At 39.9% G+C, this 17,467-nt stretch overlaps 1 protein-coding gene across 4 annotated transcripts in view; it reads left to right on the top strand.

Annotated features, from left to right (window-relative positions):
- The window catches only part of LOC124140017 (sodium-coupled monocarboxylate transporter 2-like), a 36,711-nt gene extending 19,586 nt beyond the window's left edge, over positions 1-17,125 (top strand). For 3 of the 4 annotated variants that reach the window (XM_046507352.2, XM_046507353.2, XM_046507351.2), the window contains exons 7-16: positions 3,793-3,933; positions 6,842-6,974; positions 8,623-8,711; positions 10,535-10,650; positions 10,926-10,993; positions 11,341-11,427; positions 12,811-13,016; positions 13,208-13,305; positions 15,866-15,987; positions 16,188-17,125. In XM_046507352.2, coding sequence (XP_046363308.2) covers positions 3,793-3,933; positions 6,842-6,974; positions 8,623-8,711; positions 10,535-10,650; positions 10,926-10,993; positions 11,341-11,427; positions 12,811-13,016; positions 13,208-13,305; positions 15,866-15,987; positions 16,188-16,244 — 1,117 coding nt within the window. In that variant the 3' untranslated portion in view covers positions 16,245-17,125. The remainder of the gene's footprint in view (positions 1-3,792; positions 3,934-6,841; positions 6,975-8,622; positions 8,712-10,534; positions 10,651-10,925; positions 10,994-11,340; positions 11,428-12,810; positions 13,017-13,207; positions 13,306-15,865; positions 15,988-16,187) is intronic. The other variant, XM_046507354.2, reaches the window with a different exon arrangement.
- Positions 17,126-17,467: the final 342 nt, after the last annotated feature.

The following is a 17,467-nucleotide window of genomic DNA, read 5'->3' as shown; positions in this document are numbered from 1 at the left end:
GTCACAGATGCGTCCATATATCAGGATGCTCACACAGATGTGTCCATATATCAGCATGCTCACACAGATGTGTCCATATATCAGCATGCTGTCACAGATGTGTCCATATATCAGCATGCTCACACAGATGTGTCCATATATCGGCATGCTCACACAGATGTGTCCATATATCAGCATGCTCACACAGATGTGTCCATATATCGGCATGCTCACACAGATGTGTCCATATATCGGCATGCTCACACAGATGTGTCCATATATCAGCATGCTCACAGAGATGCGTCCATATATCGGCATGCTCACACAGATGTGTCCATATATCGGCATGCTGTCACAGATGTGTCCATATATCAGCATGCTGTCACAGATGTGTCCATATATCAGCATGCTCACACAGATGTGTCCATATATCAGCATGCTCACACAGATGTGTCCATATATCGGCATGCTCACACAGATGTGTCCATATATCGGCATGCTGTCACAGATGTGTCCATATATCAGCATGCTGTCACAGATGTGTCCATATATCAGCATGCTCACACAGATGCGTCCATATATCGGCATGCTGTCACAGATGTGTCCATATATCAGCATGCTCACACAGATGTGTCCATATATCGGCATGCTGTCACAGATGTGTCCATATATCAGCATGCTGTCACAGATGTGTCCATATATCAGCATGCTCACACAGACGTGTCCATATATCGGCATGCTCACACAGATGTGTCCATATATCAGCATGCTCACACAGATGTGCCCATATGTCAACATGTTACCACAGAGATGTCAAAACTTAACATACTATCATAATTTGTCAAAATTAGCATTCAATCACCAATATATGGCCAACATAACGTACATGTACTAACACACTACGATCGTGACAGTTGTTATTATGTTGCTCTGTTTGTTCTGAGGTCTCTATCCAATATATTTGTTTTGAAAGATGATATTATGTATGACGATTCATTAAAGAAATTTAAAGTACAACGGAAGTAGTAACCTAAATTTAGGAGAAAACACGCGTAAAAGTGAGAAGGTTACATTTGTAATTTCACATGAAATACATGTATCTCACCGAATTTACTGTAGTGTGCAGGAAGTAATTCCGAGTGCATGGGGAAAATTTACAAATGGTTCGTATATAGACATACCCCCCTGAACAATAAAAAATGTCTTGAATCAGAAATAATTGCAGGTGAATAAAGAAGATAAGTACATGCCTGTATCAATTGTTACAAGAGGATAGGTCCATATAACCCTACCATCCAGCTAATGTACCACCAAATCCCTGCCTCAAAGGTTACCAGAATCGTTTTTACAACCACAGAAGGGCTCTCCTTACGTTCACACAATGTATTTGGGAAAAGTTGAATTAGTATCATGTTGATTTTCAAATATTCAAAGGTTTTCCTTACACTTTTGTAATTTCGGAATAGATTATTATGGAAATGGTTTTATATGTAAGTTCACTTCCTAGGAAAGAGGAAACAACTAATACAGAAAGTTACTTTTGTGGTTACTGGGCGTTCATGATCGATCACACCTTTGACTCACACAACTCGATAATAATATGTTGCTTAACATTGGGGCTGTATTAAAAGCAGCATTAACCTGTTAAAGTAGTTTGTTGGGAACGTATGGATAGGTTGATGAGTAAAAAAGACTCCGACTTATATACGTTTAGAAGAGAAATGGGAAATAAAGATGTTGATGACCATATGCTAGTATATTTTCTACTGCTTCAAATGGTGATCTAAACTGGGCTGAATGGTTATGAACTGTCTCATCAAAATACACACTTTTGGGATGAGCGATGTAAAGTTCCCCAGTGTCAAAATGTGTCGAACGATTTCCAATTCACATTGGTGCTAATTGTACTATTATATGATAAATTCAAATCATATGCCATCGATGAGGCGTCATGTTTTGTTATCCGACTTTTATCATATGTTTGTTTTTGTTAACAGTGACAGTTCTGACACCAGATGAGTTAGAAAGCTTTTTGTGAATTCAGTGAAATTAACTGGTCTTCTGGCTTGTTGTAAAAATAAATGATTGAATAATTATGAGCAGTCCAACTCGATGTATACTTTCTTTTGATCAGTAGTTCAGCATATTTTTCATATTTGAATTGCACAAAGAATATTAACTTAATTGAAGAGTCATCTACGTCTCACATGAAAAAAAGACATAAAGCCATATATTTCAACATCACCTTCTCGTGGATATTGTGTGTAAAAAAAACAAAGTTTCAACTCCAGATACTCTTGTTAATTATATGTTCTGGGCTTGATGTCTCAGATTGTGTAAACACAGAGAAAATTGATTCTTAAATAAACTGAGGGCCAAAAGAAACGTTACCAACATTAACTGATATGCCACTTTGAAACAAAGATGCCAACCTGTTCAAAAACAGTAAAGAACACATCTCACGAATACAGCCTTCATGTTCTCTGTCGTTCTGTGCACGTGTTTTGCTGTTTTGGGAGATATTAGTGTTTTTCAGCAATTTTTTAAAACATTCTTTCCCAAATTACCGTGCAATTTCCGGATATAAATTACGCACGGATCTGTTCCCTATCATTGGTTGCGATGATTAACACCAACGAAGATGCCAAGACTGACCGCTGTCCAGAGGGAGAGAGCCCGCAGGATGACCGCTTTTTACGGATACTTCATCTGAGGAACAGATTTCTTACTGTGACGTCATCAGCTGCCAACAGCTTAGGACATCCGGTCAGCAGACAAACAGTGACCAGACGACTACGACATTATTGTCTCCGGGCTTATCGCCCTTTCAAGGGCATGACCTTGACCCGTCAACATCGACGTGCCAGATTGACGTGGTGCAGACAAACTCAGCGATGGCATGGCAAAGGGAATGGCGGCGAATGCTGTTTAGTGACGAGAGCAGGTTCCAACTCTTCAAACCCGATGGGCGGACGCGAGTTTATCGACGACGTGGGGAACGTACGGCTCCTTGTTGTGTCCAGGAGGTGGAACCTTACGGGGGCCGAGGTGTGATGGTCTGGGGCGGCATTTGCGGGGACGAGAAGACGGAACTTGTCATCATCGAAGGCAATCTGACACCACAACGCTACAATATCTTACGGCCAGTGGTTCTTCCTTTCATCCAGCGTCAACAACGAACGGTGTTCCAACAAGATAAGGCCACACCCCATAAAGCCCGTATTACTAGAGACTTCCTCAACGCCAACAACGTGACTGTCCCGCCGTGGCCAGCTCGATCAACAGATCTGTCACTCTGGGACCAGCTGGGGCGTCGTCTTCGGAAACGTCAATATCCTCCCATCACGAGACAAGCGTTGATCGTTGCCCTACGTGAGGAATGTAATCGGATACCTGCAGTCGATGTGAGGACGCTTGTCTACTCAGTTCGACGCCACATTCGAAGATGCATTGCCGCTCATGGAGGTGATATCCCGTATTGAACGGTCTGGCCTGGGCCGTCGTCACCTTAACGTTGTAGCCAATGTTGTTGATCGAATACTGGACGAATGACCCCTTGTCAAGAAATGTCCCTGTTGGAGGTCAAGGACTTTGTTGTTTAATTAGTAAATTCGCATTTTACTGTTCTGACGGATGAATTTCTACAATACAATTGTTATTGCTGCTTCAAATTGTGTTGGTCATATTGTATTCTAGAAATATCGTTGGTAACGTTTCCTTTGGCCGTCAGTTTATTTTGAACATGGTAAATGCTCTTCTTTTGTAACAGACACAGTAACGTTGTAACTGATCTATATTATGCCTCCGATTTAGTTTCAACCCCAGCCCGGGGGTGCGGCATTCGGTGTGGTCTTTGGTTGTGGGTGGAGGAATCATGTGGATGTCCTATCTAGGGGTTAACCAAGTGCAGATACAGAGACTCATGTCCTGTCCTACCCTCAGAAAGGCGAAAACGTAAGTATCACACTCCAGGATATCCTTTCATAGGACTGTTGCATTTGTAAATATAAAACGTCCACCCAGGAATCAGTCATCATCCAGAGGCAAGGTCGTCCACTAGCCTATATCAAAGCCTTGTTTTCACTCATGCCATTCCAAATTTACTTGTCTTGGCTCGACTCTGACGCCGTCACTCCGTGTAGAACACGAGTTATGACCCTTGTGATGAAAACGCGATATTCGGTCAGATCGATGTTAGTAACTGAAGGCCCAACTATGGAACCGCTCCTGGCTTCTGATTGGTCGTTTCTGTGATGACGTCACTTCCGGTTTCGGTTTGTTCACGTGACTGCGCATTGTGGGTCATGCGTGCGCATCCAAGATGGCGACTCTTCCGTTTCCGTTTGCGCGCGCACCTCGAAGAGGGCGGCACATCCGTTTCCGGGGAGGAGTCGACCCTAAGAAGCGCTCGTACAATATGAAAATATCAAAATAAAAAGAAGCATACGTAAAATCCTTGATGTTCATTTTTTTCTTTTTTTTTTAAAAGAAGAAGAAGTAGTGGTGGTTGTGATGGAGGTGGTGGTGGTGGTGGTGTTCGTGGAGGGAGGGAGGGAGGGAGGGAGGGAGGAGGAGGTGGGTTCTTTATTTTGGTTTGTGGGTTGTCAAAAAGCAAAGGATGAAAAGCGTTCTTTCGGGAGAGATGGGTGTCCCTGAAAAGGGCCGTTTTGGAGAAGAAGTAGATTAATTACTCCCTCGCCCACAAAGGGGCTGTGCTACAAAGGCACGGATGGCCTGACACCTGTCTCCTGAAAGGACACTTACTGGTGTGGCGATTGCGTGTGGAGATGATAGATCACTGAGACGAGCTTATACACAGTCGATGACCCAGCAACTTTGTTGCTAGGTTGACGTCACATCGGCGAAGGATCTTGCAACAAAATTCACAAATCATGTCATCGGGTATGATGATGTGACTGTAAACTTTGAGGTGCAAGGTCTCGTTCCACAAGGCGATCGTATTGTAGCGCAATGACAGTCGTCCGTCTAAGTTAAAGTAGGTGAGTGGCGATCACCTTAGCGCTACGATCATGTTGCGGAACGGACGCCTGAATTCTAAAGGTGAATCGACATGCACAGACATGAACGTGATGTAGGTATGCCTACGTCATGTATTTCGTGTCTCCATGCAAAGGTGGTGCCACGCGTGACTACAAACAGACGTTTATCCATATGATTATGTCGTTGTCACTCGTTCATCCACGCCGAGGAGTTGGCACTCGTGTATGCCTACATGCGTACTGTCACGCGTGTCTTCAAACAGACGTGGTGTACTTCGTGTCTTCAAACACACATGGTGTACTACGTGTCTCCATGCAAACGTGATGTACTACGTCTCTCTATGTAAACGTGGTGCCACGCGTGTATTCAAACATACGTTTATCCATATGATTACGACGTTGTCACTCGCTCATCCCTGCCGAGGAGTTGGCACACGTGTATGTTAACATGCGTACTGTCACGGGTGTCTCCATGCAAACCTGATGTACTTCGTGTCTCCATGCAAACGTGATATACTTCGTGGTGCCACGCGTGTCTCTATGCATACGTAGTGTCATGCGTGCCTTCAAACAGACGTTACTGATCGATAGACATACGTGGTGTTTGATTCGTGTCTCCATGCAAACGTGATGCCACTCGTGTACACATACATACATACATACATACATACATACGAACATACATACAAACATACATAGAGGCGTGGTGTCACTCGTAGGCGTGTACTTCAAAGATGACGGGGAGGGTGTGGGTTCTTTTGGATTGTTGTTTGTGTTGGAAAAGCAAAGGATGAAAGCGTTCTTTCGTTCAGTTCCTCCCCGGAAACGGATGTGCCACCCTCTTGGAGGTGCGGGCGCAACCGGAAACTGAAGTGTCGCCACCTTTAATGCGTGCGACACCGGAACCGGAAGTGTCGCCATCTTGGATGCGCACGCATGACCCAAGATGCACACTTCGCGCATGCGCAGTCTCGTGACCAATCCGGAACCAGAAGTGACGTCATCACTGAATCGACCAATCAGAAGCCAGGAGCGGTTCCATAGTGGGGCCATCAACTACTGATGTCGATCGGATAACGAAAGGATTCGAGATTTCATCCGTGATAATCGATTTTAAAAAATGTAAGGCGACCTCAGTACAGTGAAGAATTATATTTTGGTTTTACATAGATCAATACATAAATAAGTAATACTATATTAAGATTTTGTCAGAGACAGTGTGTTATCGGTCCTTGTGTGTTCTTCATTTGACGAGATGTTCCGTTTTCTTGGAAGGTACCATTTCCAGATTAAAAGTGGGATTAGCGATTCACGGGTATTTCACAAAATGAATTGTATATACATGTACACAGACGTCCGAATTATATCAATCGTCTGGAAAAGATCGTTTTTCTTTAATATGTTAAAGCTTTGAAACAAACTTATTATACAAAACTGGCTCCAACAGGATATATCGCTTGGGTGAGATCAAGCGATATCTACATTGTAGATATCGCGGCAATGTAATTGCATCACAAGGCTTTCTAGGCCATTGTGACGTCATTGTTACCATGACGTCACAATCAAAGGAAATCACTAATGTCTCTATTACTGAAGCTGTTAGCAGTACTTTTTACACGAAGACACTGAGTGTTACTGTCAGCAAATTGAAAAAGTTGGAAGAATGATGTTGGATGATAAATATAATCTCACATCGTGTCTTTTGATATCAAATATATCAACACTCGTTGATATATTTGCTATCAAATGACACGAGGGTGAGATTCTCTATTTGTAACCTTGAATATGTTATACAACTGTGTCTGTTTTCAGGAGGAAATCAGGCATTTGGACAATAATTTCGATGTTTCTGTTTATTACAGGGCGCTGTGGTTGAGTTCTGTAGGCCTTGTAGTCATTGTGACTTTGTGCATACTGATAGGGGTGCTCATACACGCATTCTACAAGGACTGTGACCCATTAAAGTTCAATGACCTCATATCTAGTTCTGATCAGGTGAGATATGCAACAGGTTGAAACTATTTTGATATATGATTGTCGGTTTATACTTCGATGGTTCTGTTTATGTAGAAATTTCAGTTTTAATACCAGACATGTATATTTGTTGTCGTTTATAATTATTGTAATACGTTTCAATAAAACAGGTACAAAATTATTGATGTTACTTGTAGATGGTGGCCATGACTGCGATTGTTCTGGTGTATAAGTGTTACTCCGTATGTACACGGCTCAGTTAAAGACAAAATGTCCCACAGCTGTAGAGGAGAGAACAGAAAACGCCGACACAACTGTATATACATATTAACTCTGAACGTACATATCACGGATTAAGTTTTTGAAGATTTAGTTGGGACCTATTGATATCGACCAGCCGTCTCCATCCTTCGTAAAATATGGACTTTGGATATGGAATAGTGACATAACAAAATAAATGACTTATTTTAAATCAGCAATGGATAAATATAATATCGAGATATACGTATTCATAACTAAATTTCAATCAAAGCTCCGTCGCATTCGAATGGGGCATCGCAGTCAGCTAATTATAAAAATGGGTAGAATAATATCTGCCGACCAGTCCACACATCTCACCATAAATGAGAATTCACAATGTTATATTAAATATTGAATAATGCTGATGAGCTTGGTTGTAATGTTAGTTTATTCACAATGTATAGGTCACAAAGAGCGGCACTTCGTGTACAACCGGAAATATGTCTTGGAGACTATTTTATCTCATATAGTTACATGTTACACTGTAGGTCGCAAGTAAAACAGTGGGTAAGTCGATTACCAGAAAATTATAAATGAATCGTCCTGATATAATCGGAATCGTACAATGGATGATTTGGTATGATTTGGGAAGGTTTTCTTAATTGTGTTCCGGCTAATGTCTTGGCGATGTTGAATTATTACTAAATGGACATTCCTCAATAATCGTATTCACGGTTTAGAATAAGACGACAAATTGCAAAGTCATATAATGTATGATAGTATAACATGTACATGATTACAATCAATAATGATTTCTCTATAAACAACGCCAAATACTGCATATTCTATTTACAAATATATATATTCATAGCAACACAGCACACTGACAGAAACAATTTGTAAAGTTTGCTAACTTCTTTTTTTCTTTTGACCTGATCATTCAAAGGGTCCCCTCATTTTATGTAGAGATGACAGTTTGCGAAATGCTCACATGATGTCTGCTGGAATAAGCATAACGGTGAAAGATATAGTTTTGGTATATGAAAGAAAACCTATCTTCACTGATACCTGAATTCGCCGTCACAGCCTTCTGATAACATTGGGCTCCACCGACCTCACATCCCTAGTCACATCCGTTTTTACCAAAGAGTTCACATGTATTTTGTCATTGTGTCTTTGAATCTACGTTCGAAATCACAGAACGTTAATGTCCTAAATCTACCGAAGACAAAAACCGCGAACACTTTGGTAAAAGCGGCGGCGAGATAGAATGTCGCATCTTTTAAATATTATGAATATTTTGACACACGTAGTATAAATAATCTTGGACCCGAAACGCAATATTTCGCGGCCCATACTTAACTAAATTAGCATTTGAACTCACCTATTGTTCAGATTTCTTGCAAGTGTGTAAACATTTTCATTTCAGTTACTTCCACTGTTTGCAATGGACATATTTGCAACCACCCCTGCTCTACCAGGCATTTTTCTAGCATGCATTTTCAGCGGGAGTTTAAGGTAGTGTATGAGAAATTTCCACTGACTCCTTTTGTGCGAAAATTGTGCAACATAGAAGATGAAGCTTTCAACTGGTTTGAGTGACTTAGTGCTGATTGCATACTACTGAGAGGAGAAGGGAGGCCCATTTTCTGAGGCATCTGAATTCGCTCTGATTAAATTCATTGGATATTAGCCCTGATTATTATCCCCGCCACCAGGTGACTGCCCGATTCTCAATGGGGACAAATTTGATGAAACGCTATTTAAGTTAGACATATGAAATTTAAATCACTGATGTTACTGGTCATGATCTCAATTGATAAAAAATTGATGTCTGAAATTCATTGTTTACAGAGTTATGGCCCTTACTCCAATGCTATGCTTTTCAACTTAGTGCATACTGTTTGAGTTTTCTCAATAACAATTTACCTTAGAGAAATGAAATTTTACTCACAGATATTACAGGTCACGATCTCAATTGAGTTAAAAAAAAGTGGTGTCTGAATTTCATCTTTTACAGAGTTATGGCCCTTGCTCAGTGGTTTTCAACTTAGTGTATAATGCATGATATGGGGTCAAACGTGTTCACAGAAACTACTGAAGTTACAGGAATGAAAGTTTTCATGCTCATCTAAGAGATGTTTGTCAAGGACGAAAGCCGAATGTGCCACTTTGGTAGCACAATTTATTTTTATTTGAATTATTCTCTCGAAATTTCGAGTTCTTTCTCTTGACTTCGACCGTTTTATTATTTGTAATGTACTTGAAATAACAGGTAAATAATCGTTGTAACGCGGAAAAAATTGAAATTTCGAGTTTCTTAAATAAACTTTAAACTAAATAAATTATGAGAAAATAGAAAATTTTGTGAATAAACGAGAACTAACGAGAAAATAATTGAAATTACGAAAATATAATCGAAATAACAAGATAAAACTCGCAATTTCGAGAAAATAAACAAATAATCAAAATAAAGAGAACGTTCGATTAAATATATAAATGTAACATTTGTTATTGTTTTCAAGAAACATGGGGTATTACGTTGACACAATCATAGTGGTATGCAGAAAGTGCTAAAATTGAAACCCACAACGTGGTGAGTGCGTTTGTTATTTTTAACCATGAACCACACTTTTCTATGAGAGTTACCTCCCTAATGATTACTATATATTTAATCCTGTAGCATCAACAGTAAATATTCATACTGTCCAAAGTGCTAATATCTCGCTTTTCACGGAAACTGTATCAACGGTGCTGTACACCTGTCTCAGTCCTCTCGACAGACAGACCTGCTTTACGGAAGTGGGTCAACGTTTCAGCGCAGCGAAATGCTGTATGGGAAATTAGGTTGTATGGAGTTAGACTAGTACCCTATCCTTGGCATCCTCGCGGCTGCAAGCGTTGAGCGCAAGCGCACTAGGGCAGGTAAACCTGTCTAAGATAGGGCTCTCCCTCTCATGATTGTTGCCGAATAACGTAATATTGTTTACTGTAATAAGTTTCAGTTAGGAATGTTTTGAAAAATAGTTTCATAACTAACTATTTATATCGTATACATATGGGAGACACAGATTAAATCTTTTTCCAACGATTACTCATCCCCATGTCCCAATGTGATTTTCTCAAACCCATAACAAATTAAGGCACGGCTCCTTGCGCCGTGCGATCATGGGGCTTGTGGATTGTGGGTAGGAATATATATGTAGGTCCTGTTTAACAGAGGCGACTAAATGGATTGTTTTCAATTCATGCGCTACCTTATTTTTAATGCCCTGTAGCTAATATCCTTCTAAGCAGTTTTCATTCGAACGTGACATCCGAGAGCTTCCAATGTTTTATAGCACGCTGTCGTCGGGTCTAAACGCCGTTGCTGCAGTCATGTTGGAGGACTACATCCGGCCCTACTGCTGCATCACCATCACCGATTTCCGGGCCACTGTCCTCTCAAAATGTCTTGGTGAGAATAATGTTAAATACACACACGTAGCGACGTACTTTCACGTCGTGTCCCAGCGTTCTAAGATGCCATTGTGTAACGTTCATAATTGCTGTATTCATTGATTGCGGGTCTTGATCCATGGTTTTCATGAATCCTGGTGTTTGAGCATTATATCATACCATGGTGAAAACGTCTATTTTCACTTAACTACTGTTCAAAGCAGCGTGCAACACATGCATCTCACATAACCTATGGACGCACAACTGTCTTACAAGATTTACAATTTATTACAGTGATCCTTTTTGGAGCCTTGAGTCTGGCTTTGGCGTACGTTGTTTCATCTTTGGGAAATATTCTTCAGGTACGAAAACATTGTTATTGACACAAAACAACAACAGACACATTATATTATATAATGTTCAAGTGTTTTACTAATTAGGGGCGGTCGAGTAGCCTAGTAGTTACAGCGTTCGCTCGTCAGGCCGAAGACCCTGTTCGAAGCCCATTTCTGGTGTCACCCACCGAGATATTGCTGAAAGTGACGTAAAATCAAGCTAACTCACTCACTCATTTTACAAATTATGTTTTATTTCTTAATCGATATGTTGTCAACGTAAAGATTATTTAATGGATTTGTACGAACAATTTGACAGAATTATCTTTCTTAATTCTAAATCTAATTAAAGTGTAAACACATTCTTTCTCCAGATTGGTTACGCAGTAACTAGCATTTTGGACGGTCCACTGTTTGGCCTTTTTGTCCTTGGGATGTTTTGCCCTTGCGCAAATTCTGTTGTAAGTATCATCGTCTCTTATAGTATCATCGTTATCGTGTCTTAGACATTCTAATGATACTTTGTAATTGTAACGACAGACATTGTGATGTTCCTTATATACCATATGCAAATTGCGACACAATGATGACCAGTTGAAAATCGACGTCGCAAAACATTATTGATACCCTCAATAAGTTGTATGCTTGTATCAAATGCTTGATTATTTCTAATTGCGAAAAGGGGTGCACACATGGAAGCAGAACTACTATAAGGATAACCATTCCCATGACCATGACCTTAAATGAAGGCCATTAAAAATAGCATCAATTGCATGCCCCACCTTTGGGATTAAATGTATCAAATTTCATCCTACGATAATGAACACTTCTTCATTTATCTCGAACATAATACATTTTTGGCCTTGAGAGTAGTTTGACCTTCAATCTGAGTGACAGGTATCCACTTATTTTATTGCAAATGGATTAGGTACAAGTAACAAAAGCGTGAGGCCTTCCCCTGTATACATTTCAATATATTAAGGTATATAGTTTATTCGGAACCACAAAAGAAACGCAAGAAACAAAATGTCGAATTATGTATTTTCAAGAAATGATGCAAGTGGATTATATCAATGGCAAACAGACATGGGAAATGTGGATATTGGGTTGCGACATTGCTCCATGTCCACGTCCTGGATCAATATTGTATATCATGTCTGGACCAAGACTTTGATTCCGACCATTGACAGTTGACAGCCCATGTCATCAGACTAGCACCATCCAGTCCATCTCTTTCCATCACATATTCGTGAGCGAATGACGTCAGCGTCATATGGCTTATATTTAAACCATATTCAAACTTTGCCGTTAGCATATGAAATGCAGAAACAACGTTCATCCGAGAACATAACATTATCTACTGTGGATGACACAAGTTAGGGTGCAATGTTTCCTACCTTCGGTACTTGGGAACTTGACGGCACCAAAACTGTTAATAATCGGTTATCAACTCCTAGGTGTGTCGCGTTGTCAGGCATTATTATCTAAATCATATAACATGCAGGGAATCTGCACAAGTAACATATTCACTGTGAACCTGGTCTGATGGGGAATGTCACAGTCTTTCAAATCGCAACCTTTGCATGTACTACATTTTTGCTGAGTTTTCCAAGCGTTACACGGATTTAAAAATGCAGGGGTGCCGTTGGCGGTCATATTCAGAAAAAACCTAATGCAACACCATTTAAATGGTGTTACTAAATTATTCATTTGCTGGGGTCTTCATAATAATAACATGTTATCAACTTGAAAGGTATAAAGGATATAACAATTGCGATACGGACATTTGATGCATGTTGCATTAATGTCTACGAGAACAAACGACATCATTTTCTCTGTTTCAGGGTGCTACCGCTGGATATTTCACTTCTTTAATACTTATGCTATGGATTGGTATCGGTGCGTACCTCAACGGTGTATCAACGCAAGTATCCAGTACGTTTGTCAACGGCTGCAACTGGGACATAATTGGTGTCAATTATACAGGACTGCACACTGCTCACAACTTCACTAACGATGATGGCCATGCTGATGAAGAAGTAGCACCAAAGTATGCGATGTTAGGTTTTGGTAGTAAAACGCCTTAAGCTGTGTTTCACAATATTGAATATTGGACATACCACAGGCTCTGTTTCATTTAGATAATGCTTGACAAATGCCATCGATAGCATTGAATCCCGATAAACATGGGGTCCTCTTTCAGTATCTGACAGTCAAATATTTGAATTTGTCTATTTTCAGGGGCTACTTATCAATTTATGATTTGTCATACATCTACTATTCTGCCACGGGTATGATTGTCGTGGTCTTCGTTGGGATCGTTGTGAGTCTCCTTTCACGTATGTATGTTTGGTTGCCTAATTGCATTCTTGATCACAGATATACAAACGCATTTACACGAGGTTTTAATCTTGAAATGTAACAATAGAGATTACATTAACTAAAAACATCAATTTCTTACAAATAACTAATCCCAAATACAGTAAACTCTTTGACTAAAGGAGTGTAAATTAAATCAGCAAAAAAACCTTTACAATCAGAACAAATTTGTGTTCATTGTATGATTCCGACTATATCATAATCATGTGTTTAGGAATCACCTTCTCTCTATATAGCTATGAGGCATCACAGAAAAGCAACGCTACTATGTCTTCAATCACTTTTCAATCGGGATGCCATAAAGTAAAGTGACCTCTTCTACATACTGGCGGAAATTCTTAACAATTGGAACTGTTGATCAATGTGCAATTTGGACAGAAGAAATTAGTTTCGTTCCATGGGCCACGTGGGGTGTTTTATTTATGACTACACACAAATATTGTATATACATGTATGTATTCATAACATGTAAAGACAAAGGTAAAGTCCTAATAGTTTCAGTTGAAATCGAAGAGTTTCATTCTTCTATAGAACACCGTTTCGTCCAAGTTGCCAATAATGGGAACGTGTTGCAGAACGCGGATTTGGCAGCTCACCATGTAAATTCCTCTACTTGTGGCTGTCAAGACTCGTAATGCAACTAACAGGTTGATCATATATAATCACAGGTGTCTCCTACATGTATGTCCATGACAATAACTATCTTCGTCAGTTATTCAAATATGGGCTAAAATATTTTGAAAGCCTGCTGTTGGAATCACAATGGATGCTTTTCAGCCATATGTCCAAATATCCCCAGTGATAGAGGGGATGAACATATTAAATAATGTCAAAGTGAGTTACGCCAGACCTTGATGTGGTAATTGTGTGGGAGAATGCACAAACTGAAAAAGACGAAACAGATTTAGAATAAATATGTTCTGTCCCAGGCGGCTCTCATAAAAACTCTGGCTCCGCTATAGTTACGTGAACAGTTTGTAGTTGTCCACTCTGATAAGGCATCACCTAACATAACCATCATATAAAAAATATCACAAGATTAATTCTTTTATCAAAGAACTTGCCACATACAGTGTCACTATGTTAACTGAGAGTGAAATCTGACAAAGCCACGTATCCGTTACCTTAGACCGACTCTAAAACCTAAAGCCATATCATTCCTCGTTTGTTCTGGATTCCAATACTCAATAAAAATCCCTGCAAATAGAGATACATGTATATTGCTAGGTAGCAATAAATACATGTCACAGTGATCCTAACCTTAATACCTTTGTGGTGTAGCATTTGTGTAAAGTAGAATTAATACCATATTGATCCTGAAAACATCAAACGATTTACCCGAGTGTTTGCAATTATGTCTTCAACTTCATTAGTTCAGTCGACACACTTTATAGGGAAATCTGTCACTGAAAGTGGTGACCATAGACAAATAAATTCTTTTACGGAGTTAACAATATGTGAAATTTGGGGATAGGATTTGAAATGTTTCTTTATGCATATGAATCAGAATGTCTGCTCAGATTGGTACATCTGAGCACGGAAATTTGGCCAAGAAGTGTAACGTAACCTTTAGGTATAATAACGATCTGACATCGTTCATTAATGGTCAAATAGCAAATTCCCTTAAGCTGATTTACCCATCTGAACTAGAATGGTCATTGAAATAACATCATCTGTTTCATTTTTAGATCTATACCTTAGGATTCATAATGACAAAAATAAGGACATCCCAAGTATGACCCATCAGTGACAAACATCATGGCTAATGCAATTCCCTACTTAGGGTTGTACCATACATCCGCGTGATTGGTGTATGGTGAACAATTGACTTGTCTTTGCAAGGATTTGTGACAGTGCGGCAGGATATGCTCACCTTTTCATGAACACTTGTTTTCATCACTATTTGAAAGTGATTTATAAATACGAATAATCAGAATCTTACATTTAACTGTTAAGGGAATGTGTGGATGTAGATCATAATCTTTGGGCATTAAAACAATCCTGTACTCTTGTCGTGACTAGTTTTATTCTACACTAGAAATGCGGTAGATAAACACTGCTTGCTTGAAACTTGATAGCGAGATTAAAATGGCAGTTTTCGTCAATAATTTCACTGACAAGCTATAACAAAACGAAATAAGAAAAGTTACACTCTGTGACTAAAGCTCAAGGAATGAGTAAAAACCAAGACATTTTCCGCATTTTAACACAGCTACATTTGTAGCTGTTGTACATATGAAATTTTCCATTTTAGAACATTGACATTTGATACAAAATTGCTATGAACGACTCACACAGTGTTTTCCTTATATAAATTCTTCATACTTACAAATTCATGGGCCCCATACACCTTACACAAATGAAAGTGCAACCTCAGTTGACAACATGTGCATTGCCTTGCACAAGCATTTATCGGATGATTTATCAGGGAAAAAGCTGATAGAATTATTTAACGTGAAGATGAAGCACGCAATTCCATCCTGACAAATCTGATAACAGTGCCTATGTATTGTTTTCCAGGACGGTTTTCTCCCGAAACTCCTGCATCTTCCCAGTACAGCCGATCAATTCTGGACGAACTATGCCCATGTCTGCCTGAGAAGGTTCTGAAGGTGTTTCGCTGCAATACACAACCAGAACAGGTATATAATAGAAGTAGATTGACACATCAACTCTAACTTAGATATGGTCTCAGCAGACACATTGAAAAACAGGCGGGAAGTGAATGATAAATTAGTCGATGCATTAAACTGTTTAATTTTTTCTCATGTTACCTTTGCTGGCTTACACTTGAAATCATTGAATCATCTCAAATGCAAAGTTTGCTTGATATATTTTCCAGCAGTACCAGTCGACGAATGAAGAGATCCCCTTTGATGTTATAGCCAAAGATATCTAGCCATGCTGCTGTGTATGGTATCAAAAATATCTTTGGTTCTCATTTCTTGGTTCGAGGACAATCTTGATAAAAAAGCATAGTATAATGTGCAGAATGGGTATACATCATACATGAGCGATCGATTAAGGATCACAGGATCCAGTCGTTACAGAAATGTTTGTACTAATGATTAGATATGGCGAGAGCATTCAATAGATTGGCTGGATGAGTACGACCAGCGTATGTCTATGTATCATTGTAAAGGATGTGTAATTTGAGCTTGTAGTTCTTTGTCATTTTGTTTTCACAAAAAGAGTTGTCTAATGTTTAAGATAATAGAAAAGTCGCATTACATGTTATATAATGAATCGATACAATTTGAGTGGGTTAGAGGTGAACATTCTTGTCCGGTTGGTTTGAGTGAGTGAGTGAGTATGGTTTTACGCCGCTTTTAGCAATATTCCAGCAATATCACGGCAAATGAGCTTCACACATTGTACCCGTGTCGGGAATCGAACCCGGGTCTTCCGGTTGGTTTGAGCAGATGTAGCGAGCTGGTGAATACTCGTGGTTTTCGTTGTCATTGATCATGAAGAGCCCTCAAAAGATGATGCAGGCAAGGAAGCTTTGATGCCGCCAGGGGTTTACGTGCAGGATTGGTGGCGATGATTCAGACATTTATCGGAAAGAAGCTGCTGAAGTTTCTCTTCTTAGATTTAAACTTCCAAAAGAAATTTATATAGCGTAAACAATAACGAAACTCGGTTAGCAACTGTGAACATGAACCTTGTGATGCTTGTGATGCTTGTGAACACATGATTGGGAAGACGACGCCATTGTTGCTGCAAAAAGGTGCCAAGATCTTGCAAATTCTGTGGTTGGTTCTGGAGAGTGCGCAGACTTCTGCCAAGAGCATCCCAGATGTGTTCGATGGGATTGAGGTCGGGAGACCTTGACGGCCAGTCCATGACGTTGACTCCCGCATTCTGAAGGAAAAACCTTGTCAAAATTGCTGTGAGGGGTCTGGCATTGTCGTGTTGGAAGATCAAACCGGGTCCATGTGCTGCCATAAAAGCAGCGTTGAGGTTGCCACGGATTACAAGAAGCCTGGAACGTGCATTGCCACAGCAAGCACCCCACACCATGACACTTCCGCCTCGAAATCTGTCAACCTCCTGTACACAACACTGGGCGTAACGTTCATGACGGCGCCTCCACACCCTCGCCCTACAATCAGCAAATCG

The sequence above is a fragment of the Haliotis rufescens genome, unplaced genomic scaffold (assembly GCF_023055435.1).
Source record: "Haliotis rufescens isolate VD_foot unplaced genomic scaffold, xgHalRufe1.0.p SCAF_5, whole genome shotgun sequence".
Lineage (NCBI taxonomy): Eukaryota > Metazoa > Mollusca > Gastropoda > Lepetellida > Haliotidae > Haliotis > Haliotis rufescens.
This window is presented reverse-complemented; position numbering and strand designations above follow the sequence as displayed.